This window comes from Durotheca rogersii, assembly GCF_024521655.1.
Source record: "Durotheca rogersii strain YMJ 92031201 chromosome Unknown GGS23scaffold_5, whole genome shotgun sequence".
Classification (NCBI taxonomy): Eukaryota; Fungi; Ascomycota; class Sordariomycetes; order Xylariales; family Xylariaceae; genus Durotheca; species Durotheca rogersii.
In genome coordinates this window covers 2,137,012-2,164,820 of record NW_026251236.1, presented here as the reverse complement: position 1 = coordinate 2,164,820, position 27,809 = coordinate 2,137,012, and the positions used below count along the sequence as shown (strand labels likewise).

At 54.4% G+C, this 27,809-nt stretch overlaps 6 protein-coding genes across 6 annotated transcripts; 3 read left to right on the top strand and 3 right to left on the bottom strand.

Moving 5' to 3' along the window:
• Positions 1-5,860: 5,860 nt before the first annotated feature.
• GGS23DRAFT_431143 (nitrogen metabolite repression--responsible protein) lies at positions 5,861-7,573 on the top strand. Its single transcript, XM_051513850.1, has 2 exons — positions 5,861-7,345; positions 7,495-7,573. Exons 1-2 carry the CDS (start codon positions 5,975-5,977, stop codon positions 7,531-7,533), a joined length of 1,410 nt encoding a protein of 469 aa, XP_051374229.1. The 5' UTR covers positions 5,861-5,974; the 3' UTR covers positions 7,534-7,573.
• A 994-nt stretch (positions 7,574-8,567) lies between these two features.
• Positions 8,568-10,696, bottom strand: GGS23DRAFT_559613 (2OG-Fe(II) oxygenase superfamily protein). Its single transcript, XM_051515826.1, has 6 exons — positions 10,401-10,696; positions 10,037-10,150; positions 9,903-9,919; positions 9,587-9,740; positions 9,054-9,300; positions 8,568-8,960 (listed from the first exon to the last, which is right to left on the bottom strand). Exons 1-6 carry the CDS (start codon positions 10,566-10,568, stop codon positions 8,584-8,586), a joined length of 1,077 nt encoding a protein of 358 aa, XP_051374228.1. The 5' UTR covers positions 10,569-10,696; the 3' UTR covers positions 8,568-8,583.
• Positions 10,697-16,799: 6,103 nt separating this feature from the next.
• On the bottom strand, positions 16,800-19,522 carry GGS23DRAFT_431035 (uncharacterized protein). Its single transcript, XM_051513849.1, has 5 exons — positions 19,158-19,522; positions 18,791-19,089; positions 18,608-18,739; positions 17,211-18,550; positions 16,800-17,064 (listed from the first exon to the last, which is right to left on the bottom strand). The coding sequence occupies exons 1-5, from the start codon at positions 19,417-19,419 to the stop codon at positions 16,953-16,955; spliced, it is 2,145 nt and encodes a 714-aa protein (XP_051374227.1). The 5' UTR covers positions 19,420-19,522; the 3' UTR covers positions 16,800-16,952.
• A 440-nt stretch (positions 19,523-19,962) lies between these two features.
• On the top strand, positions 19,963-21,398 carry GGS23DRAFT_430986 (kinase-like domain-containing protein). Its single transcript, XM_051513848.1, has 2 exons — positions 19,963-20,250; positions 20,301-21,398. Exons 1-2 carry the CDS (start codon positions 20,055-20,057, stop codon positions 21,248-21,250), a joined length of 1,146 nt encoding a protein of 381 aa, XP_051374226.1. The 5' UTR covers positions 19,963-20,054; the 3' UTR covers positions 21,251-21,398.
• A 1,160-nt stretch (positions 21,399-22,558) lies between these two features.
• On the top strand, positions 22,559-25,410 carry GGS23DRAFT_559598 (trub family pseudouridylate synthase-containing protein). The gene is made up of 3 exons (XM_051515825.1): positions 22,559-22,748; positions 22,808-23,114; positions 23,221-25,410. Exons 2-3 carry the CDS (start codon positions 23,054-23,056, stop codon positions 24,756-24,758), a joined length of 1,599 nt encoding a protein of 532 aa, XP_051374225.1. The 5' UTR covers positions 22,559-22,748; positions 22,808-23,053; the 3' UTR covers positions 24,759-25,410.
• A 699-nt stretch (positions 25,411-26,109) lies between these two features.
• On the bottom strand, positions 26,110-27,707 carry GGS23DRAFT_595033 (uncharacterized protein; the record flags this gene model as incomplete). Its single annotated transcript, XM_051518252.1, has 2 exons — positions 26,110-26,278; positions 26,380-27,707. 2 exons carry the CDS (start codon positions 27,705-27,707, stop codon positions 26,110-26,112), a joined length of 1,497 nt encoding a protein of 498 aa, XP_051374224.1.
• Positions 27,708-27,809: the final 102 nt, after the last annotated feature.

Below are 27,809 nucleotides of genomic sequence, written 5' to 3'. Positions count from 1 at the left end.
CTACCTACCTACCATGACACAAACCGCACACTAGGCTCCCTCTCATTACTATTACGTACCTACCTACCTCTCTCTTAGGTAGCGATGGATGGGTACATACGCAGGTAGATCTATCGCGTCTGCGCGACCTGTTCCCTACGTTCCCCACACTCTCCGTAGGTAGGTAGGTAATAGTATGATGGTATGAGACGAGCCAGTCTTCCGCGCTCGCCATAGGGCTCGGGCAAAAGGGGGAAAGGGGACGGACCGCCCTCCGAAGATAGGTGGCTTGACGCAAAGAGAGCTCACACACGGACTAGGATGCAGAACATACCTACATCGGCAAGATGGAGGTAGGTGGTTACCTATTATGAAAGTATTGCGCGCCACATCCATCAACTCTACGTGCGCTGTCATGTAAGTGCCTATCTACTTCGACGCGGCGCCAACCAACGACGCTCGATTCTTTTTACATAATCTGAATCCGCTAGATACCGTATCTAGCTTGCTCAGCTGAGCGAAAGAGAATTTCAAAGTAGAGCAGAGGGGAGGAAGAAAAAGAGAGCAGCCCCCCGTCCCCCGGTAAGCCACCGTGACGAGACCGACCTAGCGTGTTGCCGGATTTAGGAGTAGTAGTAGTAGTAGTAGTAGAAGCACATAAGTAAGCGGACCCATCAACTCTCCTCCCACTTACATTCTACGAATTCACGAGACTTCGAAGCGGGATTTGGACTCCGGGCTTTGAATGAGAAGCGGAAAAGAAGAAGACGAATAGAGCAGTGTAGGGTGGGGGGGGGGAAGATCCAAACCATACACATAATAAAGTAAGAATAGGTAAGTTAGGAGGCACCTCACAATATATACACCACCTTCAATCGAGTCCCCATCACTTTGGGTAGGTGCATACAAATCAATCTATCTCATGTCGACGCAGGGGTAGTTAGATGAAAAGAATGAATTGCATCCCACCCTTGACAGAGCAATTAGTTTCGATGCTGTAGGCAGTCAACCACCTACCTCATCTATCTATCTAAGTAGCTAGGTAGGCAGGTGAGTAGGCGGGTGTCTGCCTGACTACCTCCTCTACCTATGGGTATATGTAGGTGCCGACATGCTGCTCCAACGCGCTCGTTCGTTCGTGTCTTCATCCACGAATCCTGGGCTACCTGCATCTATCCCTCTGCGATAACGTGCCGATACGCTGGCTCATCCACCTGATCCGCCCGTAGGCAAGTCCGTAAATACATGTAGGTATATGGGAAGTAGATAGGTATGTAGGTAGGTATGTAGATAGGTATGTAGGTAGGTATGTAGATAGGTATGTAGGTACCTAGTGTAGGATAGGGGAAATGCCATCGACGGGTGCACGCCATGGGTAGCCTAGGTACGCTCGCACGCACACGCACGCGCTCACGCACGCGGTGACGGCTGCTGGGAAGAGATAAGATAGATAATACCAAATACATTTCATCATCGACTTACACAACATTGACGTTCGGTCGGGCTCCGATCTCGTCGCAGCGTTCCAGAACCAGACCGCATGGTCTCGGGGACGCCAATCACGCGCCGCCGCGCTCCTGGGTTGAGTTGCCGCATGTGTGCGATGGAGGGCGGCGGCGGCCAGTCAGGCGCTGGCTCTCTGCTTGGGGTGCGCGAACGGCCGATCAATCACACGAGTTCGATTGCTTCCGCATGCGATCGGATCGGCGCATGGCAACCCTCCAAAGAGCGATAAGGATACCGAAGTCCTGAACGGCCGACTGGCGTATCATCTGGGCCGTGGGAAACCGTTGAGCGTTCTCGATCCGCCTCCTTTCCCTGCCTTATCATGGGATATATTATCACCGCACCTTGCCGCCTTCTGGTCCGCAACGTGCTCCCGCGGCATTTACCCGGATCCCGTCTGTCTCTCTCTCTCTCTCTCTCTCTCTCTCTCTCTCTCTCTCTCTCTCTCTCTCTCTCTCTCTCTCTCTCTCTCTCTCTCTCTCTCTCTCTCTCTCTCTTCTCTCTCTCTCTCTCTATCCCATCCGCAGCCCAGACCTACCTACCTACCATACAGGGAGGGGGGGGTCTATGGACAGTATGTCAGCCATAGAGTCGGGGTACCGACACGGTAACAAAATCTAGTAAGGGTTACCTTAGCTAGTCATTCTTTCGGAGGGGCTAAAAGAATTACAGCAAGGGTCGCGGTACCGACCTTATTACCTTCCCTTCTTATAATTTCAGGATGGTTTTTATGACTACGTAGGAACCAATGTCCAGACGGATATGACAATGTCCAGACGGATATAATGTCTATATATTCCATAGGTACCTACCTACCTACCTACCTACCTACCTACCTACCTACCTACCTACCTACCTACCTACCTACCTAGACCTATCTACCTAGACCTGTTGTCTTCATCTTTTTTCTATATACTGTGATCTACTACCCATCTTCGAACCTATCTGCGAACCTATCTGCGAACCTATCTTTGAACCTATCTACGAACCTATCTGCGAACCTGTGGGAGCTAGTTCGTGTACGTGCGTGGAATCTATCTATCTATCTGCGAACCTATCTGCGAACCTATCTTCGAACCTATCTGCGAACCTATCTTCGAACCTGTAGGAGCTAGTTCGCGGGCGTGGAATCTATCTACTACCTATGGAAGAGGTAGGTAGGTAGATAGGTAGGAGGTTAGGAAATAGGTATTAGACGTAAAAGATACAAAGGTACAAAGGTACGTACTTAGTAACATAGAGGTAACCGGGTAATCCTATAGAATATACCTTTTTTAAAATAATGACATTATGTCCGGATGGTAACTATGTCGGGAAATGGTAATAATGTTAGCCTAGAGTTTAACTCCTTCTTATCACGAGGCAGATACTATGTCTAGTCATAGAAAGGGTTGCTGACATAGTGTCAATAGACCCCCCCCTCCCTGTATGGTACCTACTACCTCGTAGGGGTACCTAGGTAAGCGATAAAAGAGGCTTGTACCCAGTGTCAGCCCGGCCATCCCTGCTCGGTATCGGCCAGTTACCTACCTAACTCATATGCTGCATGTAACTGATTATTGTCAATTGTTCCGCTTTCCGGCCTTCATTACTAAAAAACGCCCTCGTGCCCTACCTGACTCTCTATGAGTACTCGCTCGAGAGCGCGGAGCTTGTCCACGCAGCCGCCCGCGGCATTCCCATTGGATTGTCTGTGCGACCATTTCGGTACCCCGGTACCCGACAACCTGTTACACGTAGAGACGCACATCATCTCTTGCTGTCGCATCTGGCTTCGCTGTCAGCCTCTCCCTCTCTCGATAGGGGAACCCGTGGTCACAGAGCCTGTCAGCCAGGCTGTCCTCGACGTTGGTAACACTCGGGCTGGGCCCGTAGCACCCGCGCCGCTACAACATGTCTCAGTGGAAGTTGTCCATCTCCGTCTTACATAGGTATACAAAGACCCAGTGAGAAGGATACGGCCCACCGCATAATACCCCCAAAACCCCCATATAAATCGGGGACGCTTCTAGGACAAAACGCCCTTATCGTCCTCTCTCTTCTTTGTCCGACTTTTCCAAACAACCTGAGGCTTCCACCGACGTGCTCTCCTCTGCTTGCCGAGGAGGAGGAAATACCCACGATGAGGTCCAAGGTCGGCGGGTACCTCCCTACCTGTCTATCCTACCCTACCTAAGTGTCTGTCTAGACCTACCTCCTATACAATACTCATACACTTCGTTGGCCCCCAGGCAGGAGTGCATGTACCCGCCGCGTAGTTACACCCTCTCGCCCGCCTCGACCCATGATGATGATTATTTTAAGGTCGAGGTGGGCGTGGCTACATGGCTAGGCAGGTTCTAGAGGTCGGCATCAGCTCCCAAGGAGGGACTACGCCCATCCATGGAACAGTTCCCCGGATTCCACAAAGACCAGGAGGGTAAGGAGGGTACCCGTCTTGTCCCACACCCTCCTTGTCCCTCTTTTTTTTTTCTTTCCTTCTCCCCAATCAGCCCATCGGCCTATCGCCCGTTTGCCTACCAACATACCTCCCATTGTGTCTCTCTGCCTCCTCATGCACATTATCTGTACGCAGCACGCCATCTTCCTTTGCTCTGCGCGCTCTCCTTATCTACCTACCTAGAGATATGTGCCTGAGGTCGTCAGGCTAATCGTAGGTACCGTAAGTATCTATAGTAGGAGGTAGGTTACCCAGAGGTACCTACCGCAAGTACATACCTAGGTACCTACTATAGGGCCGTTATCCGCATCCGCTCGCCTTTTGATACTCACCTAGGTAGGCAGGCAGGTGGGTAGGTAGGTAAGTGGTAAGGATATATACCGACTATTCAATGTAAATCAGTATTTGCATGCCCTCGATAACCTGCACAAGGCCACATACCCGCTCTATAGATTATTACCTGCCTCCCGCAGAGACTGACAGGTAGGCCCCATACCGACACGACCTGTCACCTCCCACGCCGCATTGCCTCCCTTCTAGGGCTGTATTGTATGCCTGCTAGATTGATCGGCCCGCCAGCCAGCCGCAGCGCGCGACCCTGGCCTATCTATACGCAAAAGCTTATCGTGGGAAAGCTTAGGTATACGGGGCTCCCAAAAATCCGAATCCGATCCGTCCTCGTCGGCAAGGTGGCCACCTAGACCTATTATTGCCCGCCTGGCTCTCCTCACCTACCCCCCTACGTCCATAACCTCCCGACTTCGTGCCGAGTTCTCAGCCCGCCGCGCTGCGCCGACCAGGTCTTTCCAGAACCTCGCGATATTCGGGAGACACCCGGCTGGACCTTGGCTGCCACGGTGACCTGGGCGGCCCCCCTTACCTCCCGCCTACATACATACTGCATACCCTCGCCTCACCCGCCGCACGTACACCTGTACCTTGCCTCCCACGTAGGGTACACAGGGCGTAGAGGCAGGTACCTGCCTACCTACATATTCCACCAAAAATACGCAGTAGGTACCTCTTTTTGCCCTACCAAAAGGGCTAGCCAGGCCCTCCGGCCCACGAGGTGCAGGTACATAGCCTGCCTACACATGTACACACACACCCCCTGGCCGTACCCAACATCACCTACCTCTACCTACATTCCCTGTCCACACCCTCCCGGACCCTCATTTCGGGGGCTTGCAGGTCGATAGAACTTCCATCTACGACGATATCCACAATTAAAACCTCTGTATAGCAGCAAGTCCTGTTTGACTAAGATATTGCGTGCCTCCTAGAGCACACCCGACCGCAAACCGCCGGCAAAACAAGGTACCGCACCAGCTATCGCCATACCTGACCTGCCTGTCTACCATACATACCATCCTCTTCTTCTCTCTCTCTCGTCCAGCCTGCCTCCCTCACGTCCACCACCGCTACCCAGGCCAACGAACATCCCTACCACCTCCTCGACTACCTCTGCTGTTAGCACTCTCAGCCATCACTACCTACTTACTTATACTTCTGCCGCTGGTCACCTCTATCACCTTTACCAGCCACCCCCTCCTCCGTCACCGCTGTCACCTCCGTCACCTGAGCTTTCCGCTTAAGTTATAACCCAACGCTACCTCTGCCGAACCCTGCCCGGCTCCCCTTCCCCCCCCCCCCCCCCCCTACCTGAACCCACCTAACCCACCTGGACCGTCTGGACCTCCTAGACCTCCCAGACTGACTATCGTGAACTCCTTCCCGTCCGACACACTCAGGCTCGGCCCATTGGTTCCCTATCCAGCGCCGCCCAAGGCCCTCTGCTGCTACGACTCCTTCGATGGACATACCAACTCCCTCTCGTCATCCCTAGTTGCGACTTCGGTCCCTTCCTCTTCTTGCATCATCGCAGCGTCACGCGCGCCTGTCCAGGTGTTCGTGTCCGGCCGTCTGACTGGTCTTGTTTTTTTTTATTAAAAAAAACGGGTTTCACGATCCCGCCGTTCCTTTGGTCTATAAAATCGGCTCGGGGCGTCTAGGCCTGGAGTGAGATCTGACCGAGCCAACGCTATCGCCATGCCTTCTTCCACCAACCCCATCCCCATCCGGACTGACTTGGTGATTCGACCACCTCCTGGCGAAAACGGCCAAACTGCCTCTTCATCTCCCAAATCTTCGGCGGTACACGGTACGCGGCACAAGCACACGCGATCCTCCTACTCGGAGGGCTCTCCTCTTGCGGCCATGTCTAGAAACAACTCGTTGAGCTTCCGCCCCTTGAAGCGGTCGACGCCGTCGCCGGACAAGACGATCGCCGTTATCAATGCGAGCGGTCGCCAGGCCGCCTCGTTAATTCGCATAGCTACTGCCGTGGGCTACAAGGTACGCGCCCAGCTGCGCAACCTGGAGGGAGTCATAGCCACCGAAGTTGCGACCAACCCGAATGTTACGGTCATCGTCGGGGAGTTGTATCTTCGCAACAAGCCGGATGACAAGAGAGACGTCACCGTCCACGGGCCGCTCCCGGGCATCCTCGTGAACCACTCTCTAATCTCGCAGCTCTTTGACGGCGCGCAGCTAGCCTTCATAAACACGACCTTCTACGGAAACGAGATACAGATCGGAGAAGCGATCGCGGACGCTGCGAAGCGCGCCGGCGTCCAGCACTACGTGTACTCGTCGATGCCCGACCACGCGGCCTACAACCCCGAATGGCCTTCACTACCCCTCTGGGCCGCCAAACACGAGGCCGAAGAGTACGTTCGTAAGATAGGACTTCCTTCCACTTTTGTCTACACCGGTATATACAACAACAACTTCACCTCACTTCTCTACCCGCTATTCTGCATGGAGCTGAAGCCGGACGGCTCGTTCGAGTGGCAGGCTCCTTTCCACCCGAACGCGAAGCTGCCCTGGTTGGATGCCGAGCACGACGTCGGGCCCGCCATCATCCAGGTCTTCAAGGACGGCCCGAGCAAGTGGAATGGGAGGCGCATCGCGCTGGCCTACGAGTATTTAACGCCCCTAGAGGCCTGCGAGGCATTTGAACGGGGGGTCGGCAGACGCGTACGCTACAAGCGAGGACCCATAAAACTGAGGGTAAAGATTCCCGAAGGTTATCGAGCGCAGCTCGAGGCGCTGGAGAAGCTCTTCTCGCTGAGCAATAACGACCCGACGAGACAGCCGCCGTATTTCGGAGACCTCGAACTCGAAAGGAAGTGTCCCGAAGACGCCCTGGCCTTGTGGGAAGGGCCCAGAGGGCTAGAGGAATATGCACGCGAGATTTTCCCGTTGGAGGAGGAGGCAAATGGGATGACCTGGATGTTTACGGACGAGAGTGGCCCCACCACATTCGAGAGCACAGCCGAAGCGAATGAAGGCGTCGCGGGCCACGAAGACGAAGGCGAAGATGGGGACGATGATTCCGTGGACGAGGGTTTAATAATGGTAGGTGGTTCCCGGGTTCCGTCATCATTCTACTTGTCGATCCGGAAGAAGTCGAGGACACGCGTGGGCCCTTCGACCGGCTACATACCCCGCCCGGGGAGACTCTTTGTCCTATTGTGATACGGAAATACTGACTATGCACGTCGCAGCGGGGACTGAAGAGGGACGAGGAATCATGGCTAGCATGACTCGTAGGGTACGACGGCTATGGCAACCCGCTTTCCTTTTTATTATTATTTTATATCTCGGAACGAAAAGGTCATCATCCTATACCACTTGGCTACTTCGCAGTTCCCGCTGAGGGAGGAACTCGTCCCGAGAACTCGATATCGCGACCACTAGTTTATGCGTCGGCGTGACAGGCGAATTTGTCACGGGGTACGAATTAACTTCCATGGGGGAAAACTCTACGCCGACGTACATATGTAGCCCATTTTACATTGGTCGATAGAAGAGAAGACAGGGGGAAAAAAAACCAGCATTCTTAGGGCGGTGGGGGGCATGGCTTACGGGATATATTGCATGTGAAAAGGGGATATAAGCGACAACGTCTCATCCGTTTGTCGAAAGGTTCCATCCGTGGGGGGAAGGGGGAAGGGGGCCGGGAGGGGGGAGGGGATCATCATATATTAATCACACCACCACCAAGTTCGTTGTTGCAGAGAGTTGTTTACTCGGCGAGCGGCGCCCGAGAGAATATCTCGGCTCATCTCATCCGGCGTTTGGGGCCTGCTAAAAAAAAAAGAAAAGTCTCCCTAGTCATAATCTCACAGACTCTTTACTCCTCAATACAACATTCGGGCTTTTTTTTTTTTTCTTTCTGAAAGACTTCCCTAGGGATCCTCCTATCAGCGGTCGCGTGGCCGTTGCGGAGTCTCCTTCCTTCGCCGAGGACGTCTCTGCGACCGAGTCCGCCCCGGGAAGACGCCTAACTTTATAGATATGCCGGCCTGGACCTCCCAAGCGGCAGCGTGCCGCAGCCGGCTACACGGCCGGGCTACGTACCTACCGGCCGGCCTGGCCAGACGCGCGCGCGCACGGGTGCAATATAGGCTACGCGGGCGGAGGGGGAAGGGACGTGCTGCGGGGGTAAATGGGTAGGTAGGCATGGGCAGGGCGTCGCGCCGCCTCGGGCCGTCCAGGCAAAACAGCGGACCGGCGGGTCTCCGGGGCCCGCGTCCGACCGCCAAGTACTCCCCGCCCCCCCCCCCCCCCTCCGCCTTCCTCTCTCCGTAGCCCTACGCGCTCTCGCCCGCGGCGCCGTGCGCGTACATCTGGAGATAGGTAGCGCGCAGGCGCGCGGCGAGGTGCTCGCGGGCGGTCATGACGGCGGCGGCAGCGGTGGCGGCGGACTCGGGGCGGCGCTCGGCGACGCGGCGGCTCGGGACGGGCGCGAGGGGCGTGTCCTCGGCCGGGTGGCAGAAGTAGGCGACGGAGTAGCGCGGGGCATCCGAGGACTCGCCGGGCACGACGGACGACGACGACGAGGGCCCGCCCGAGAAGGCCACGCGGTGCACGGTGCTGCGCAGCAGCCCCTGCGTCCAGTACGAGAGCAGGTCCCCGATGTTGACCAGGATCGGGGGCGCGGGGTCGTTCTCGGTGCCTGGGGGGGTGACTGTGGGGGGACGAGTTAGATGGCTCGTAGGCTGGCCGGTTTGAGGGAGGGGGGAGGAGGGAAGTGGGGGGGAGTGGATGCGACGGGGCTTACCGGGCACGGGGGCCCAGGCGCCGGTGCCGGGCTCGAGGATCTCGAGGCCGGCCTGGCCGCGCAGGCGGAAGAGCAGCGTGACGGAGCCGTAGTCGGAGTGCGCGCCGGCGCGCACGTCGCCGTCCTGGCGCGAGACCGGCGCGGCGGCGTCGGAGCCGTCGGGCGCCGGATAGTACAGGAGCCGCAGGATGGAGCCCGAGGGCAGGCCGGGGTCGTGCGCGGCGGTGAAGAAGTCCGGGGGGTCGACCTGCGGAGGGGGGTGGGGATTGCGGGCATGATTAGGGTGGCTTTGCTTGAGCGCCAGGTGATAAGAAGGAGAGGGGATGTAGATAAGGATGTATAGGTATGGGTTCATGTATCTCTGTACAGATGGATATATTAAGAAGCCCGAGTAGCCAATCCCGTTCCGAGACGGGCGAACCTGAGACTGCGAAAAAGGGGAAAGGGGGCGTGGGGGGATGAACGGGGGTGCGATGGTACGGATCGTTTGATGGAAGAAGCAGAAGCAGAAGCAGAAGCAGAAGCATACGTACACCTAGGCCGACGCCGAATAGGAGGAGCAGCTTGCGGCACAGGTCGTGGCATGCCCGCCGGAAGGCGGCAAGCTGCGCCTGGTGCGGCTCGATGCTCGGCGGAATGGGCTGCGTGGCCTTGCCTTCGTCGTCGAAGGTGCCAAAGTTGAAGCCCCTTTTTGGGGGCGATTCTAAATCAGCGTGGGCTGGGCAGGTAGATATGTCCTTCATTCTCTCTCTCCGTCTCTTTCTCGCCCCCAATGCGCTTCGCCGAAGAGAGGGGTGGGTAGAGTAGGTCTATGGCGAGGCAGGACTGTGGCTTAGACAGCTTACTCACTCCTTAAAGTCGCCGACCTATGTCGAGGTGCCGTGTTAGCGTCCGAGGCGGTTTGTTCGCGCCGCCGGCCGAGTTGGGGGCGGCGCGGGTGTCCCGGTACGGCTGACATGTTTCGGTGGCCAAGGCTGACTTACTCGCTGCGTCTTCGGATCCAACGTCTCGGTGTGCACCCCAGCCCATCCCTGGTTGTTTTTCTTGATCTGACATCGCTGCTTGTCCTCGAGGGGCGACGCGAACAGAATCTTGGACTGTACAAGGGGTTAGACGGGGCGGCGTTGGGGGAGTTTTTTTTTTTTTTGAAGGGGGGGGGGGGGGGTTCTTTGTGGGTATTATGAGGATGTAGCGTAAGACGAATAGTAATAATAGTTGCAACGACACGACATATCTATCATGTTGGCTAGTCGGCGTCGCACGCGTTACCAGACCAGGAGGGGCAAGGCCGAGAGGAGAGGGGACGATCTCCTGGTTGCTAGCGCAGAGGGGCCACCGCATACGTACCACGTTGAAGACGTCGTCTATCTGCTCCGGCGTGATATCTCGGCTGGCGTTTCTGATGTAGACAAAGCCGTACTCGACGGCGGCGTCCACCAGCTCCTTGGCGACTTGCGCACGGTCCGCTCCGTCGGCCGAGATGTCGATGATGGGGATCGTTGCAGCGCTAGCCATCGTCGGGTGTGTTGTGTGTGTGTGTGTGCTCTATTTGGCTTCTGGTGCTGTGGGATGTAACGCGGGGACGGGCGATCAAGAATAAATACCATAGCGGGAGGGGGGAGTCTATCAACAGTATGTCTGCAATGCGGATACGGTATGGACATGACCTTCAAGTGATGTAATAACGACGAACGATTTCTGTAAGTATAAGATACTTACAGCAAAGGTCATGGTATGGATTTTATCATAATCTAATATAAGTATTACAAGGTAGTTACTATAATAAGGTAAGTATCTATTACCTTTTCAATATTATATCGATTCGGACATACTTTCTAGCTAGACATGATATGCGACAGTCATTCTATCCTTAGAAGGGGTTACTAGATTAATATAGTATCGATATTGTACCTATATCGCATCCTGAGTTTAATTCGCTTTAGTATTGCGATGGAAATACTTTCAGCTGTAGTAATCCTTTCTAAGGAGGGTGATAGTACGTGACATACTGTCGATAGACCCCCATCCCCCCGTATGGTACCTAGCAGATGATGGGCATCTGAATCCGAGTCGGTCCCTTATGGGAGGCATGTGTGTGCAAGTGGCAGGTAGCTGATAAGATTAACTCCAAGATAGGGTTCTTTGCCAAGATGGGGTTCTTTGTGTAGGTACCTGTCTACCTGCATGTGTGTGTCGGAGTGCTCTGTGTGTCGGAGTGCTCCGTTCTGCCGACATGAATCAGGGTTGATCACCTACAGCCCAGATTCCAAGCCATAGGTACCTACCTATTGGTAATAATATCGAATCAACTCTTGGACGCTTGGGGACCTAATTTTGCCTGTGGAAGACCTGCCTGGCCTACCCTGTCTGTATGTTGATTTACGTTGACCCTCTAGCGACTTGTCAGTACCCTAGGTAGTAGGTGGCACCCAATACAGGCCGACCTGTAGGTATTATTTTAGGTACCCTCCTTACCTCTGTACATTCTCTTTCCAGGCCACCCCGTTGGCGCATTACATAATACAGCGGCATGTTGCATAGCAAGGCACACTGCCAAACCTAAAAGCACCTGTTAGGTTTAGGTACCTTGGGCTAGGTAGGTACCTCCCGACCTCAGGTAAAGGGTGGGTAAACGATCGAGGTACGTACGTACTCAGGTACTTGGTGCCTGTTTCAACCCTGTTGCGACTGCCCATTACATCCCCCCCCCCCACCTTCCCACCTGGGACGGCAAAAGTGTTAGGTCGATCAAATTATTATTATCTAGCGAGACCAAAGTCGAGGCTCTACCTTCCCTGAGCTCACCTCTCAAACTTCGTCGCCATCACTATTTCCACCGCCCTCTCTCCCCCTCTCTCTCCCTCTCTCCCCCCTCCCTCCTCTCTATTTCCCTCTCTATCTCGACCTCTCTCTTTTTCCTCACGCACATACACGCCTCACTCCCTCGTGCGCGCGCCAACACCCACACCGAATGCGAACGGTGCGCCTCGCCTTCCTGTCGTGCCGCCTCTCTCTTCTTCCCTCTGCCTGATCCAATTCCCTATTTTATGTCAAGCTCCAGTCCCTCCTTTCAGCCACCGGCAGACACCCGCTTCTTCTTCCTCCTCCTCCTCCCAGTCCGCGACTCCCCATCGCAAACGAGAAATCTCACCTCTTCTGCCTAGGTAAACGACAATCCGAATCTGCAGAGCTGAGGAGCGTGGCTCCTAGTCTTCCAACATGCCGAGTGAGTCCCACGGTCTTTCCTTCGAAGCCGTCCAATCTGCCCTCGCCTTGTCTCCGTGCCGGTATCCCTGTGCGACCGCTGCTCCATGCCGGTGTTGGCTCTCCTCTCTCTTGGTTCCGGTACTTGTGCTTCTGCTCCGTATACGCACCCATGCTATCCACCCGCCTTTCTGCAGCCTTACTTGCTGCGTGACCTCATACCGCAACTTTTGGCAGCGCGAGCTGTCCCCCTTTGTCTGTCTGGCTGGTGGTGGTGCATTAGCGACACCGAATTGCCGTGCAGTCGTCTGTTGTCGCTTCGGTCCGATCAGATAGGATGGATATCGAGGGTTGGATATTAAATCTTAAGAGCCCCACTGATCGATGGAACACCATTCTATCTTCTGCCCGCGGTATTGGGGGGTTCTCGCCGAAGGGTTGCAGCGGTACCGTCGGAGCCAAGCAATTGCATTTCACCGCCCTCTGTTTCTGTCGCGATCTAATTCCTCTCTAACTTTGGCTTCTAGATGCTTTCGAGGACCATTGGATCAATGAGCAGGCCGTGTACGTCCCAAACCCCCATCCGTCTCCTCTCCCAATTCTAGCGCCATTGGGCTAATGGAATTTCTAGATCCGCCGACGTCTCTCACCTCGATGATAGCGCCATTGCCGTGGACGCTGCATATTACCTCCAGCTGTTCCTCGACAACGTTCCTTACCACGAGCCGCTTCTTCCTGCACTCGGCGGCCTAACTGGCATTCAATCACACATCGAGCATGACCTAGACAGCTGGAAGACCAACAATACCACTCCGTTCTTCATTTTCAATGGACAAGCGATCGAGGGACAGGATGATGTCTCCGTCCAGAGGGGCAAGAGAGCGATCGCCGGCACTGACGAGGCCTGGGGACTGTATTTCCAGAGTCAGGCCAATGAAGCGGTCACGGCCTTTGGCTCCCATCGAGGTACGGTCATCAATAGTTTGTGGAGACCCAGAGTGCGGTGCTAAGATGGTGGTGCTATAGGGGCCTATCTCGTCCAGCACCTGTTTCCGTTGCTACAAGGAATTCTCAAGCGCCGCGGTCTCCACTTCTTGGTGCCCCCCTTTAATGCTTCCGCGCAAGTGAGTCTCGTCTACCACGACTTCGGACCACGCCGCTAATGAGCTTTGAAGCTTGTTTATTTTGATATGATTGACTCAGAGCAATGCGCGGCCATCATGGGATCTCAGGAGTTACTACTATACCCGATCAAGGATGCCGTCGTCCGCTTCATTGACTGGGACGCGGGCACTTTTACCGCCATCTCCAAGAAGGCGATTATCAAGACTTTGGGTGTGACCGAGTCGCTGTTTATCGATGCCCTGCTGATGACAGGAACCTCCTTCTTACCCACGTTCCCTCCGCTAAAGGAGCCGCAGATCACGGCCCGCCAGCCGCCATCTGTACAGGATGCCGTCAACTTGCTGCGTACTTCGGAGAAATCGGTCGCCAACGCCTGCAACTCCTTTAACGACATCCTAGGGAAGAATAGAGAATTGAACTGGCTGCAGAAGTACCGCAAAGCTAGAATGAGCATAGACCACTTCGTCTACATAGACGAAGGCGGTGAGATAAAGGTTCATAATTTCGACACGTTGACTCGAGACAACTGGGAATACCTCGGTTATCAGCTCCCGGCCGAGTTGTTTCACTACCTGAACACTGGCCTGATCGGAGCGCGCATGCTGAGCTGGATTTCCCATGGCCAGATCGTCATCTATCCGACCCTAGACGGCGTTAAGTCGGAGGAATACAAGCGCCTAGTGACCACCCAGCTCATGCCCCTGAGGGAGTTGGCTCTCAGCCTCTTGCTGCCGCGATTGCATAGGGGCATCCAATATAAGCCGATCACCGTGAAGGTGTGGTACGACGACAAGTACTCTCAAAAGATTGAACACCGGCCCCAGGACAACCAGCCTTTGCAGCGCTCACATACTTGGAACCTCAAGAGCGCCGTTGCCAAGAAGTTCTATCCCAACGCCAAGCATGGCTCTATTCTTTTCGAGGTGACGGCTCTCAAGAATGCGGACTTTGCGAAGAGCACGATCGCCGAGGAGAAGCCGAAGGGCATCTCCCCCGACTTGATTTCCTCTATTACTATCTGGCGCTTCCTCCACCTGCGCGGCTACGTAAACGATAACCACCGGCTCACATCCTGGGGGGAGGCCTTGGCGTCATCTCTCGAGGCGCTTGAGCCCACTGTTAAAAAGAATAGCCAGGTCCCCGGCTTGTTCGAGGCGGTGCTTCTCGCCTACGAGCTGCTCAGGTTCGACCTTCTCAATGCCCGCAACCAGCATCCGGAGCTAAACGGCTTGCCAATGAACGGAACCGACGACGACAAGGCAAGCCTATTGCTAATTAGCCGCTGCGCCATCCTGTTGAAGATGCGCCATCAGGCCAATGGTTACACTGGTCCGCTCAGCAAGAACTTTTTGTGCTTCCGATCGCTGAGCTCATCTATTCGGGAGGCGGATCGAGACCTCATCGAAGCGATTGTGGCGTCCCTGCTACTATTTGCCCAGACTGACCGAGAGAGGGATGACTACTTGGAGATAGGTCAGAGGTTTGTCCCTCCGTCTTAGCGCATCTTCCTCTAATGTATCGTTCCCTGTGTACTAACGCAGCTTAGACTACCGTTCTTGAACGACACCGACGTGGCCCTCGGCATTGCGGTCAAGACCTTGCTGGATGACATCAATCCCAACGAGACTGCCGAGCAGAAAGCTGCCAAGAAGACGGAGTTTCCCGGTACGTTCGTGCCGTACGCAACACATTTCTTCGAGGACTTGGAGATCGCTTGCGACTTCTTCGACGCGCTTCACGCCGGTGTTAAGACGCTGAAGGGCAACGAGGTCTCGTCTACGGATCGAGCCACTTGGGATAAAGCTTCCATATTTCTTAGGCTCCGCCGATAACCCGTTACCGGATCATTCTACGGTCTCCCAACTATAGAGCCCAATCAGGATGCGTGCGGAAACCAGAGCAGGCAAGTCAATTCGAAAGGCCGAGCCTATCAGTACCACCTACCTGGTTGAGTGCATACATAACTCGATGTATCGACCCCTCGGCCACAATTTCAACCGTCGTTAAGTTTGGTTGGTCTGGCGCTGTTGTGTTACGGGGGCTGGACCACTTGACATTTGACACTGTTGATGTGCTTCGAAGCACCCCTGACCTCGAGAAGACGTTTGCGGGCCGGAAAAGCAAAATTTTTGTAGCCCCTTAGAAACAGAAGAGAAAAGTATGGTTTCCTGTAGGCTTTGTCTATCTATGACGGCTATGGAAGAAGGCGGTTGTAATATGCGAGGGGGACGACAGGGGCCGGAGCCGCGACTAAAGGAGAGGGGCGCGTGAATAAATACCTGTTATCAATGCCCCCCCTCTTCTCATCGTCGCGTATCCCCATAGTTCGGCCTACGCTAGATACGCATACAACCATGGCCTGCTGGGTATGATGTACGCAATTCGGAAAACTCGTAATACCCATTACCTGTTCCGTTGCCGTTATTGTTGCTGTCGTCGTCGTCACCGTCGCGAGTACCAGCCCTATGTACGTAGGCAGACAGCCTATCTTAGGTCCCCCTACTCATCGTGCATGGCACCACCAAGTCGCGGTCCTTACCCCGTCGCAGCTTCGAAGTACCTAGTAGTACGAGCACATGGATAGGTGGCTCTGGCAAGACATGTATTTGTGCATCTGTCACTCGCCATAGCTAGGTCGCGCGTGGTAGGTACGCGTAAAGTGGCCGGGTGGCCGGTTGCATAGTAGTACACTTTTTCTAATGACCCTCTCTTTTTATCGGCGGCGTTGGCGCCTTTGTCTTACGTGTCTCTCTACGTAGCTGCCTATGGTAGCTCGAGAGCCGTCTGATGCGATCCACTGCTGCTTTTTACATCCTGCGGGGCTAGACCCGAACCCGCCGGGTTCAGGACCAAAGTCGTCTCAATGCTCGCGAGCGAGGGAGTCTGCCCGTCCGGGTCTACCTGGCCGGGCCCTACGGCCTAGCCTGTGTTTATGCCGTGTACAAATAGAGAAGGGGGAGAGGGGGGGGAGTATATAACGCGTGTGCGGACATTAGGCAGAGCGATAGCCAGCCACACTAGTAGTGGCAGCAGGCAAATACCGTGTCTTCCCTCTTCTTCTACCCCCCGGCTTCTCTACTGCCTCTACTCCTCCTCCCTTGTTCCTACACCCGCTCCCCCCTCTTACTAGACCTACGCGCAACCGCGATGACAAAGAGCCGAGGAGACAAGAGGCGACAAGTGGGTGGTGGGGAGAGTACGGGACCGACCCGTGGTCGGCAGCAACGACAGATAGCCAAGCCAATTGCCGAACGACCGGGCCCATGCAACAACCATGCGAAATTCCGGGTATGGAGAGTGGTCAAAGGAGAATATCATCTGTCTGTTCGTTCGTTCGTCCGTTCGTTCCGCCATCCGTCCGTCCTTCTTCGTCACCGCCAACCGTGAAAATGCGCGAGGAAATTTTTTTTTTCACCTTTTGATAAGCTCGCGCTGGACATGAGACCGAGAGATATAACACCGTTTCCGCGCCTGATTAATAGTCTAGGGTAGAAGGGAGAGAGGGAGGGTAGGGAGAGAGCCTCGCGGATAATACGGTGCCGCTACCTGGTATGGCGCCGATGAGGCAGGCTATATCAAGAGGCCGCGTTTGATAGGCTGCGGGAGTGTCTGGCCGTTGAGCCGTACCTCGTTTCGCCTTTCCGTCTTGTCGCCGAGGCTACGGATCTTTGCGAGCAGGTTACTGTAATAGGTTGATTAGAAGAAGTAGAGGGTTAATACCGTTTGGCGCGTGGCAACGGGTTGGGGATGATGACTACACATCTAGAGCATAGCGTAGGGGGTATCATTACTAGAGGGAGAGGAGGGGTTAATGGCGCAAAAACATACTTGATAGGCATATACCCTTGCGATTCCTTCAGCGCGAGGTTCGCCCTGCTCAAGGCAGCTTGCTTAGCCTCGTCTTGGGCCGCCTTTTCGTGCTCCTCGTGGTGCTGGGCGATGAGTGCCTGGCCCTCTTCCTGGTTGGCGGCTCGGACGACATAATCGCAATCGGGCTCTCCGCATGTCCATGTTTGGTTTGGTCCTGTCGGTGTCGTAGAAGGTAAGTTTTCGGCGCGGGTTACTACTCGGGCAGTCGGCTCCTCTTCCTCTTCGGCGTCGCTAACCGTTGAGGTTTCATCACCTTCTTCCTCGCCACGATCGTCGTCAGCAGAGTATCGCGACCTCTTCGACGTCTTCAGCGATCCATCCTCGTCGAGCTCCATTTCGTCCTCGTCGAAGCTCGCTTCCTGGCGCAAGCGTTTCTTACTACCCGTAGGAGGACGAAGGCCAGCTACCTTACCCCCGGCACGTCCTCTTTGTGGTTGCTTCCCACCACTGGATGCACTCCTCTGCTGTTCTTCTATAGTGGCACTGGTCTCGTCACGGGTAGGCTTAGCTTTCTGATGGCGTCTCCTCACTGTCTTCATGTCTTCCTCGGTAATAAGGTCGAACGTTGGTGGCGTATCGACACGCTCCTTTACCCACAAGTAGAAGTTGCTTTTGTGCCATTCCGGTCCAAGTAGTCGTGCCAAATCCCGGGCGTAGTATTGACACAACTCGGGCACCGCGGCAGGGGATTTAGTGCTCATCTGGAAGTAGAGGTTATTAAACCAACCCTTAGGAGTCACATGATCCGGCTGTTTTTTCTGCGTTCCTTTCTTGACCTTCTCTAACATATCATTTCGCAAGTACTGCAAAGCCTCGAGCAGCGCAGATATGCCACGGCTGTCGGATCTTTTCCCCCCCTGGAAATTCGACTGCGTCGTGTCAACTTTGGCGGCCGCGTTGGGGGGGGGCCGCGCCCCACCTAGGTGATGCGTAGAGGCTACGTTGTAGTACGCAGTGTCGTCGGGAACGTCCAACATTGTTGCATCTGTGCTTTTGACAGAGTCGGACCGAGTATTGATAGACGATTTATTTTTAGTCTTGGGAGCCTTGGTCCCTCGGCTTTGTGGTTCGTCGCTTGATATATCGATCACCTCGGGATCAGCGGTCGCGCTGTTGCGAAGATTCCTCAAGGCCGTTCCCGTCAAGGAGGCCTTGTCCTTCCTCTTCCTAACGGCAACCTCAAACGAGTTGGACTTCCCCAGGGACGAATACGGCACCGCAGTTAGAGGGCTAGGATCCAAGGTTCGAGCAGCTTTGAGATCGTCGGAATCCTTGGCAACAAATTTCTGTGCATTTTTCTGTATTTCCAGTCAATCTCCGGTACCCGGTCCGAATCCGAGGCGAAGTAGACTTACAGGAAATTCGCTCGTCAGCCAGGCATAAAACCGGGTGCCCTTGGGAAAATGCGAAAGGAGGAAGATAGATTGGCTTTTCAACCGATCGTACGCTTCTGGCAAGGTAATCCCGTCGCCGACCGTTACGGCATACTATGACACGTAAATCAGAAGCGGATCAACCCAGACTACGTAGCTACTCACTTGAAAAAGCATATCGTCAAGAGGTAAGGCTGGATCGGCTCGGGTCTTGTGCTTGCTCTTCTTGCCATTGCCTCGTCCCGTCTTGGGGGTCTCGTCATATTGATCCAACGCGAAGAAGAGGGTTATGCCCTGGAACATGATGTCGCATGTGGCCTTGTACGCGTCAGAGGGGACAATCTCGTACCAGCCCGCTACGCCACCAGCCCAGAGGACAGGCGCATTGTTCATGCCGATAGCGAAGGTCATGCTGTTCTGGATTTGTATCCACACCGACCGGCTCTTGATGTTACGGTTTACCACTGTATCCAAAGGTCAGAGACGGCCGACGCGCAGCTGGGTTCGGAGGCAGGGGGCAGGTGGACGGTACAAAATTCATCCTGGTCTTTCTCGATCTCGACCCTGCCACGAATAATGAAGGGCCCTTCCAATTCGACATGCAGCTGGTTCGCAATCGTGCCATTCTTATGGTAGATTGTGGCATCCACAAGTAGGAAGCAAGGCCAGTGGTCGGAGTGTATGGTGGGAGGCACCGGCTTCAGCAGGGAGTCCTCTGTGCAATACTGTATGGCTGCGTCATCGATGGTTGCGACAGTCGAGTTGGAGATCGCCCTGAGTCGACGCCCAGCCATGACGGCGGCTGGCAAGGGGAGCCCGGGGGTTGAGGTGGCGATAGCGAGTAGAGGAAGTTGAGCGTAGGCGGTGCGGGAGGGAGACGAGGGGGGAGGGAGGGAGAAGGCGAAGGCCGATTGTGTGTCACGATGGTCGGTTGGTGGATCGATCGGCTTGCAGCTGGCATGCGCGTGGAGGCAGAGGCAGCGACGCAAGATGGGATGGGATGGACGACGGGCGATGTAGCTGGAGATTTCGACAGGAACGAAGCTGTAGATTTGCGGGAGGGCATAAGGAAATGGCGAAGATGGTAGGGTCGGGTATGAAAAGTAGAGATGGAAAAGCTAGGAATTGCGAATTGTTCAAGACGCGCTCGGTAAGATGCACAGTTGTAGGGCGCAAGGCGGGTTCACGTGTGGGTGTGCGGAGACACCCGAGGTACCGGATATAGGCAGGTACATGTACCTCCTAGTACATCGGGAGGTACCTGTGCAATACCTTTGGTACAGACAGGTACCTTAGGTACCTAGGGTCAGCAGGGAGCATCATCACTACCTCCTCTCAAGCATTCTTATCTAACCAGGCTTGAAGGCCTGAAAGGCCTTTAATATCCTTATTTCTTAAATTTAATAACAACGCAAGAACCCATCATAAAATGGACAGCGTTGCCTCGGCCAGCAGGCCATCGAAAAGTCGCGTTAATAAAGCCAATCGCAAAACCTATGCGGCTCGATGGAACATGAAGATCTTGAGTGGGCTGCAAGCCGCGTTGACGAAAGATCCCGAGGCCGATCTCGCCGCCCTCTTACCATCTACATATTCTGAGCAGCTACGGTCGTGTAAGAGACCAGGTAATATTCCCCTAAGCTATTTCAGTTATTCCTAATGTTAATGTGAATAGCCGTCCAACTGGCAGGGATAAAGCCTAGGCCTTTGTTCCCTGACAGCGACATCCGCTCCAGACTCTGTATTACTGACCCATCCACCATCATATGCGAGCTGTCAACCGAAGTGGGAGGGCTTCTTCGAATTGCTGGAAGCCTTTCGGAAGCCATCATCAGTCTCCTGGACGAAAGCGAAGTCCTCTACAAATGTGCATGGGCAGCGTCTGTCATGGTCTTCAAAGTCAGCGAAACTATTGTCCTCAAGGTCACGGACGAAGGGTTTGCCACAACTGAATATCATTCTCTCTCGTTCCTTCAACAACACCTACCCGCCTTTCCCGCCCCGAGACCACACGGCCTCGTACGTATTCGTAAATACGGCCTTCTCTTTACGACCTTCATCCCAGGACAGAACTTGGAGCAAGCATGGCCTCAACTGGATAATGCTCAGAAGCGGTCCATTAGCAGCCAGCTGGATACACTCTTCTCCGACCTAAGGCGGCTTCCATTTCCGGCTAATACTCCGCTTGGCGGCGTCCAAGGAGACGGGTGCAAGGATGGCAGACGAGGACAACGCACTTCCTCGCAGCCAATCATGGATATCAAGCAGTTCGAAGATTTTATCTTTGCTGGATCCGCTACAGCCTCGCCATTATACACCCGGCTTTTACGCGACATGATGCCAACAACCCCGGCAAAGTGCGTCTTTACACACGGCGATATTCGCCCAGCAAATATTATGGTTGAGAAAGCCGAGGATGGAATTTGGAAGATCATTGCTATTATCGACTGGGAAGCAAGTGGATTCTACCCGGAATACTGGGAGTGCGTAAAGATGACGAACAACCTGACCGCGAGGGACAATGACGACTGGTACATGTACCTCCCAGAATCCTTCTCTCCGCGCCAGTACTCAGTTCAATGGTTGGTAGATAGGGTGTGGGATCGTTCCTTGGTCCACAGCTGAGAGAGTTCACTCATCTGAATCATAAATGTACTCCTCTGACAAAACCGGACGTTGCCCCTCATCGTCATCCTCGTGACTTTCTTCGCCCTCATTCTCGTCTCCCCCACCACCAAAGTTTGGACCGTAGTCGGGCATCATTCTCGCTTTGCCCGTTTCCCAAGTGCCGTCGTCAATCATCCCGAAATGGTGCATAACGCCCCAAATGTCCATGACATAGTCCTGGCAATTCCAGGATAGGCCTTCCCCTGGAACTTGAATCATCCCGATTTTCTCGATGAGCGTGTCCCACCAGCTTTTACGCATCTGGCCCAAGGGCGTGAGAGGCAGGCGGCACCTTGGTGAATGCAATGGGTTGACCAGCCGATGATCGGGGCTGATGGGGCCGTCTTGCATTTCCTGGACAACCTGGAAAATATGCCACTGCTCCGATTCCTGATCGTGGATTGCTAGGGCCCAATGGCAATGATTTCTGAGTTCTGGCGTATAAACTGCGCGGTAGAGATCGAGGTATTATTCCTAGCCTTGATGCTCTGACCCTTTACTTGGCTTGCCTGGCGACCCCTTGCTTGCCTTCTTACTTAGCGTCGCCTTGCCTGACTTTCCTGTGTTCTTCGATCTACTACCATGTCTAGAGCGATGCGACTTACTCACACGAGAAGACATCCCGTAAACTCTTCAAGAATTCTTCGAAAAGATGGCCCTTCCTTGGATTATCCTTGTGGTAGACGCCTGTTCCTGAGCAGCACAGCCGACTAAGACGAGAAGGAAGGAGAGATAGTCACAAGGACATGGCTCATACGGAGTGCACGGCGACTAGGATGGCCATGAAAAGAATGCCACGGCTATATGCGCTGCAATAGCTGTCTGAAGGTGTGAACAATGAAGGTTGAATACAAGATGAAGAGTGTGTAATGAAAATATGAGTGCGAGGCCTATATAAATACTTGAAACCCTACGTAGCTAAGTTTCACCGCACACTATTACGGTATATATGCTATATAAGTAAAACGTTTTAATGTCTTTTAATATCATTAAAACTATACTGCGTTAAGTAATATTTTTTTATAAAGCTCGCGAGCTTTATGAATTACTTTTAATCCATATATTAATAAAGGTTAAATAATATTTATATTAATAAAATTTTTAATTTTTTAACTTTTTTAATTTTTATTTATTTAGTTTTACTATTATATATAGAAAAACACCTACTTTCTTATTTAAAAATGAATAATAAATTAAGTAAATAACTAATTTCAATGAATAATAGCTAATGAAGGTTACTTTTAATATTAAATTTAGTAAACGTGTGAATATCTTGATAGGTACCATTGCAGACTATTCACAGACCCCCGTCCCTGTATGCGCCTGCTCCCGCCCCGTGAGCTTAGGATTTTTTTTTCCCTGCCCATCCCATTCAGCTACTTTTTCCATGCCTTCTCTTGATCATCTTCATCAGCATCCAGCACTACCAATGCCCTGACATGCTGCACAACCCTGGGTAAGACGACGAACCACCCTTAACGCCGTTTCTCGCACCAACATTCTACAAATTCCCAGCATCCAGCCCTCTTGCAACCCAAATCCGCATCTGGAGATACTCACACAGCCGCATTATTGACAACGCACAATACGCCGGCACAATTGCCCGTGCGGTGTTGTGCGCTGCGGGACCAATCCTTGTCAGCAGGAGTCCCCATCCTGGTCTCCGAGTCCGTCTCCGGTCTCCGTTGAATCAGTTGAATCAACGGTGTGTGCATACCGAGTCATAGCTTCTCCCGCTGAAGCTCCCCTTTCGTCACCCGGATGAGAGCCAGCCACGTCTTCAGAATGGCCTCTTCAAGCACCATCTTTGATGGAGTCTTTGGTATGACGGTGTCTACTCCCACCCCCGTCAGATTCCCTGCTTTTTTATCTATTTTCCCCTTGTCTCACCCGGTTCGAGTATTGACAATGCCCTTCTTCTCAAACAGGAATGAATAAGCCAATGGGCATGAGCTCCGCCCAAGTAATTCGGGACTGCCAACACTACTTTAACCCCTCCGCTTTCTTCAAGCCTATGATCGACCAGGAGATCGAGAATAGGATTCTAGAGTCTAGGACCAAGAGGAAGCGCCGCGGCTTCAGCAAACATGACATCCGGGTCAAGATGGGTCATGGGGGCACACTCGACCCTCTCGCTACCGGCGTGTTAATTCTCGGCGTTGGCAAGGGCACGAAGGCTCTGCAATCCTTTTTAGATTGTACCAAGACCTACGAGACCGTTGTGCTCTTCGGCGCCAGCACCGACACGTATGATAGGGTCGGCAAGATCCTGAAGAAGACGTGCTATGACCATATCACCCGGCCCATGGTCGAGGAGGCCCTCAACGCCTTCCGCGGAAAGTTTCAGCAGGTTCCTCCTCTTTACTCTGCTTTGAAGATGGAAGGTAAGCCCCTCTACGAATACGCCAGGGAGGGGAAGCCGATCCCCCAGGAGATTGCAACTAGAGAAGTGGAGGTGTCTAGCCTTGAGCTAGTCGAGTGGTATGAACCCGGTGAGCATGCCCATCGTTGGCCCGCCGAAGAAGCCACTACGTTCGAGCGCAATTTCGCCGAGCAGGTCTGGAAGATCGAAAAGCAGCAACAGACTTCGAAGAAGCTCACCCCCGAGGAGGAGGAGGAGGAGACCAAGGCGCTTAAGGAGCACGAGCGTTTCAAGCGGAAGTCCGACGAGAACGTTGACGCCCTGGTTTACGACCGAGTTAGTAGTAAACGTAGAAGGACTTCGCAATATACCCCCCTGATGTCAGGTGCGCTAGGAGACCTCCCGCCGGAACCCCCCAAGCCTGGGAGAGGGTCAAATTTGGTCCCTGCATCCCAAGACCCCAACACGCCCCCTCCTTGGGACGGAAAAGGACCACCGGCGGCAAGAATTCGGATGACTGTGACGTCCGGCTTCTATGTCAGGAGCTTCTGTCATGACCTGGGCCTCAAGATCGGATCCGCGGCAATGATGGCAGAACTTTGCCGAAGTCGCCAGGGGGACTTCGCTTTGGGAGCCGGTAATTGCTTGGAGTATTCAGACCTGGCAAAAGGTGAATCGGTATGGGCGCCTCAGATCAAGGATATGCTACTTCAGTGGCACAACAAATCACATACCACGTCTTCCCAGCCTCCGCTGAGAGCTAAACAGAACAAGCCCGCGCACGATCAGAGCAAACCCGCAATCAGGTTTGCAGATAAATCTCGAGAACACAAAATCATCAACAAGGCTGAAGACGCCCTTTCGAGTGAAGAACCTCCAACTCCACAGCCATCATCTTTGGTCCGGGAAGAGGAGCCCGAGGAGGTGACTGGTTCAAAACCTCAGGGAACACAGGGCTCGGACGGAGCAGTGGAGGCATTGTCGACCTCAGCTGCCACCACATCCACATCCCAAGAAACCGCCGAGCCTCATGTGAAGAGCAACGAAGCCGATGAAGAACCTTGGGCCGGCTTTCCCGACACAGGCAGCGTAACGAATGCGTGAGCCCACTACCTATATCTCATGGCTGTTTGAGATTATCGCTGGATCGTATAGCCCATTTGTGCCTAGGCCTAACGACGAGAGGCATCTCTACAATAGCACACATCTTCACTCACAAGAGAAGGCGCGCGAGACGATAAAAGAAATTTATTAGAGTGTTTGTGTTGAGCGCATTAGCTAGGCGTTAGCGGACGGGATTTGCCTGCATACAGACAGGACAGACGGCCGGGTACGGCGCTAGGCGAGGTACGAGATGAGGGGAGGGAACTGCATATCTCAGATCAACTACGTGTCGCTCACCCACCCCGTGGGCCATGTAATAGCTGCTCTGGCTCTAGCGTATGAGGATTTTTCTTCGGGGGGATGCGAGTTGGAGCCTGCATAAAAGAGACGAATAGATGAAATTGACGACGACTCGTTGGGTGCTGTGCCTCCGTCTCCAGGTGTGCGTACCTGTATATGTCTGCGGCTGACTGGGTGTATAAATGTGCCATAGAACCAACGACTTCCCCGCGTTATATATGCTTGCATATTAGGGAGGCAGGGCGGGGCCGGTTCAACCGGCTTGCTTCCCGAACGAAGCGCCAGTCTGGAAATGCTTACGGCTAGATCGAGACCGCCGGCAAAAACACCTTGTGCGCCGGGGGGGCGGGGGAAGGGAGGTTAACAGCAGTAACGGCACTCCGTCTATATATTTTTGTGCTGCCACTGCCTTCGGTACCGGCCTACCTACTCTATCATCCGTCATGAGCGTCGTGATCGTTACTATTACAAAGTGCGTTTTTTCCTCGTCATCGACCAGGTTTTCCCCCATTTGGTTCCTCCCTCTTCCTCAAAACACCTCATCTCTCCTTCGTCTTCTTCTTTCCCCTCCGCCCTGCTCCGTCTCTCCTCTGCCCTTACAAGAAAGAAGCAACGGGGTAAGGAGGCCTGGTCTCGTGGGAGCTCGCGCGAGGGCGGTCCGAGAAGAAGCGGGAAAATACAGGGTGGGAGAATGAGATGGAGAGGGTACAGACGAGAGCCGATTTCGTCGCGCAACAACAGCGGGAAAAGAGTACCGTGTCTAGAAAAGCCCGCCCTGCTTAGCAACCGCCGCCCGGGCCCCAAGATAACCTGCGCGGAGAGTCCCTTGGACCAGCCCCGGTGGCTGCCATGTCCGCCGTCGAGGCTCGGAAATACCCACTAAACAATTGAAATCCCGTCGGATAGATCCGTCCCCCCAGATCCTCTCCGTGGTGATGTACAAAAAAAAAACTAACAAATGCGCACTTGGCTTCATAGCCGGAGCCGGAACCGAAATCTTGCGCGAATGGCGACATGTGTCCCATCGCCCCTCGTGCCGCAAACATTAGACTCAGAACGACGTCGATTCTGCCGGTGGAGACAGGCTCTTTTCCCACTCCTTGATGATGTTGCCCGGCGTGAGGGGCGTGAGGCGGCTGAGGATGGCCTGAGGGAGCTCAAGTTTGCTCGGGGTCTGCGGGGACGGAGACCGGAGCTCACTTCGGGACGGTTTCCGTCTCCTATTATCGAAGCGGTTAGATGCACGGGTCGATTTGGAGGCTGGTCCGATAGCATGCGCCTTGCACCTGTCTATCGTCTCAGTGAGCGGTCATCTTCTTACAGTGTTCCCTCGCTTTCAGCAGCCCTCTCCGGGATAGCCGGGATGATGTCGCCGTTCACCGTGCTGCCGCTCCACCGAGCGGTCTTGACGTTCGGCGTGTCCCAATTCGACCAATCTTCGTCGTCGAAGTTGTCGTACGTGAGGGGCGTCCACGAGAAGCGTTTCTTGGCCTTGGGCTCTGGCTTTGAAGAGGTGCGTCTATGCTGGTAGCGGTCGCTGAAGCTACCGGTGGACGATCTGCTAGGCGTCTCGGCCGAATCTGAGTCGGACTGCACGGGGATCTGACCACGGCTCGTCGCGGACGCACGGATGGTATCTTGGTCGCCCTCGATTCTTCCTGGACGTGAACCCATGTCGCTGGTGCGGTTCGATAGTCCTGAAATCGCTTCGTCGCCGATGGTGACTTGCCTCAGGTCTTCGACGAACGTCCACAGACCTTGCTTAAAGTCATTTGCGATTTGCTTCATGCCGTTCGTTGGCTGACTCTGGCGAGGGGCCCAGGTAGCACGCTTGCTCAGCAGAGCTGGACTGGGAAGCGCGGGAGAGCTAGGATAGAGGTCGACGGACCGACGCTCATCAGGGTCCCCGCTGGTGGATCTCGTCGGCGAGAGCAGGGAGAGGGTACGCGTGTGCCCGCCCGAGATAATTGTCCTCTTGCTGTCGCGGGGGGTCGCCTGGCTTTGGGCGCGTAAGATGGCTTTCCTGCGCTCCAGCTCGCTGGCAAATCTTGTCGAACCGAGGTCGCCGCCCCGTTGTCCGTCTAGCAAGGGGGACATTGGTTGATGGGGATTGAAGTTTCGGGTGGGCGCTCGCCTCTTGTAAGCTTCGTAGGACTCCCATTGCTTCTTCAGCCTCTTAAGCTCGATTTCCGCTTGGGCTAACTCTTCACGAAGCACCAGCACCCGGCGATCCTGGGCGGCGATGGCGATGATGAAGTCATTCGGGTCGGTGGGCGAACTGAGGGCCGACATCTCGATAGGAGTGGGCGGGACCGACGAAGATGGCGTAGGCCTAGACGGCGCACTGTCGGGCGGGGCGATTGGCAGCGTCAACGACAGTCGGTTGGAATTTCGGGACGTTGTCGAGGTGGAACGGGTGGACCGAGTCTCACTTCGAGGTAGTGGAGAATGAACCGAATTGGAGGGCGCATCCTTTTCCGCTTGGCCGCTTTCTCCAGCACTCTCCGTACAGTGGGCACGTGGCGATGTTGGAATGGTTGCATCGCCGGCGGAACTGGGATCGGCGGCCACGTCGCTGCTGGGAGTGAGGACGGCATCGAGCGAGATGGCCGAGTCTTGCAGGCCGCGTCGACGATACTCGGCTGTCATGGCTTCTAAGGTGAATGGGCTCAGAATTCTGCGTAAGGAATGTGGTTGGGGGAATTCTAGCGGGCGATTGACGCCGGGCCGTCGCCTGAGAAAAAGAGTGGC

Excerpts from the sequence above, each read along its gene's own strand:
- GGS23DRAFT_559613 (XM_051515826.1), bottom strand. The coding sequence starts at position 10,568 with ATGGCTAGCGCTGCAACGATCCCCATCATCGACATCTCGGCCGACGGA. Across the intron at positions 10,151-10,400 it reads TAGACGACGTCTTCAACGTG|TCCAAGATTCTGTTCGCGTC; the intron begins GTACGTATGCGG and ends CCCCTTGTACAG. Across the intron at positions 9,301-9,586 it reads TATTCGGCGTCGGCCTAGGT|GTCGACCCCCCGGACTTCTT; the intron begins GTACGTATGCTT and ends CCCCCTCCGCAG.
- GGS23DRAFT_430986 (XM_051513848.1), top strand. The coding sequence starts at position 20,055 with ATGGACAGCGTTGCCTCGGCCAGCAGGCCATCGAAAAGTCGCGTTAAT. Across the intron at positions 20,251-20,300 it reads ACGGTCGTGTAAGAGACCAG|CCGTCCAACTGGCAGGGATA; the intron begins GTAATATTCCCC and ends TAATGTGAATAG.
- GGS23DRAFT_559598 (XM_051515825.1), top strand. The coding sequence starts at position 23,054 with ATGAGAGCCAGCCACGTCTTCAGAATGGCCTCTTCAAGCACCATCTTT. Across the intron at positions 23,115-23,220 it reads CATCTTTGATGGAGTCTTTG|GAATGAATAAGCCAATGGGC; the intron begins GTATGACGGTGT and ends CTTCTCAAACAG.
- GGS23DRAFT_431143 (XM_051513850.1), top strand. The coding sequence starts at position 5,975 with ATGCCTTCTTCCACCAACCCCATCCCCATCCGGACTGACTTGGTGATT. Across the intron at positions 7,346-7,494 it reads TGGACGAGGGTTTAATAATG|CGGGGACTGAAGAGGGACGA; the intron begins GTAGGTGGTTCC and ends TGCACGTCGCAG.
- GGS23DRAFT_431035 (XM_051513849.1), bottom strand. The coding sequence starts at position 19,419 with ATGGCTGGGCGTCGACTCAGGGCGATCTCCAACTCGACTGTCGCAACC. Across the intron at positions 19,090-19,157 it reads GAAAGACCAGGATGAATTTT|TGGTAAACCGTAACATCAAG; the intron begins GTACCGTCCACC and ends CTTTGGATACAG. Across the intron at positions 18,551-18,607 it reads GGCTGACGAGCGAATTTCCT|AAAAATGCACAGAAATTTGT; the intron begins GTAAGTCTACTT and ends CTGGAAATACAG.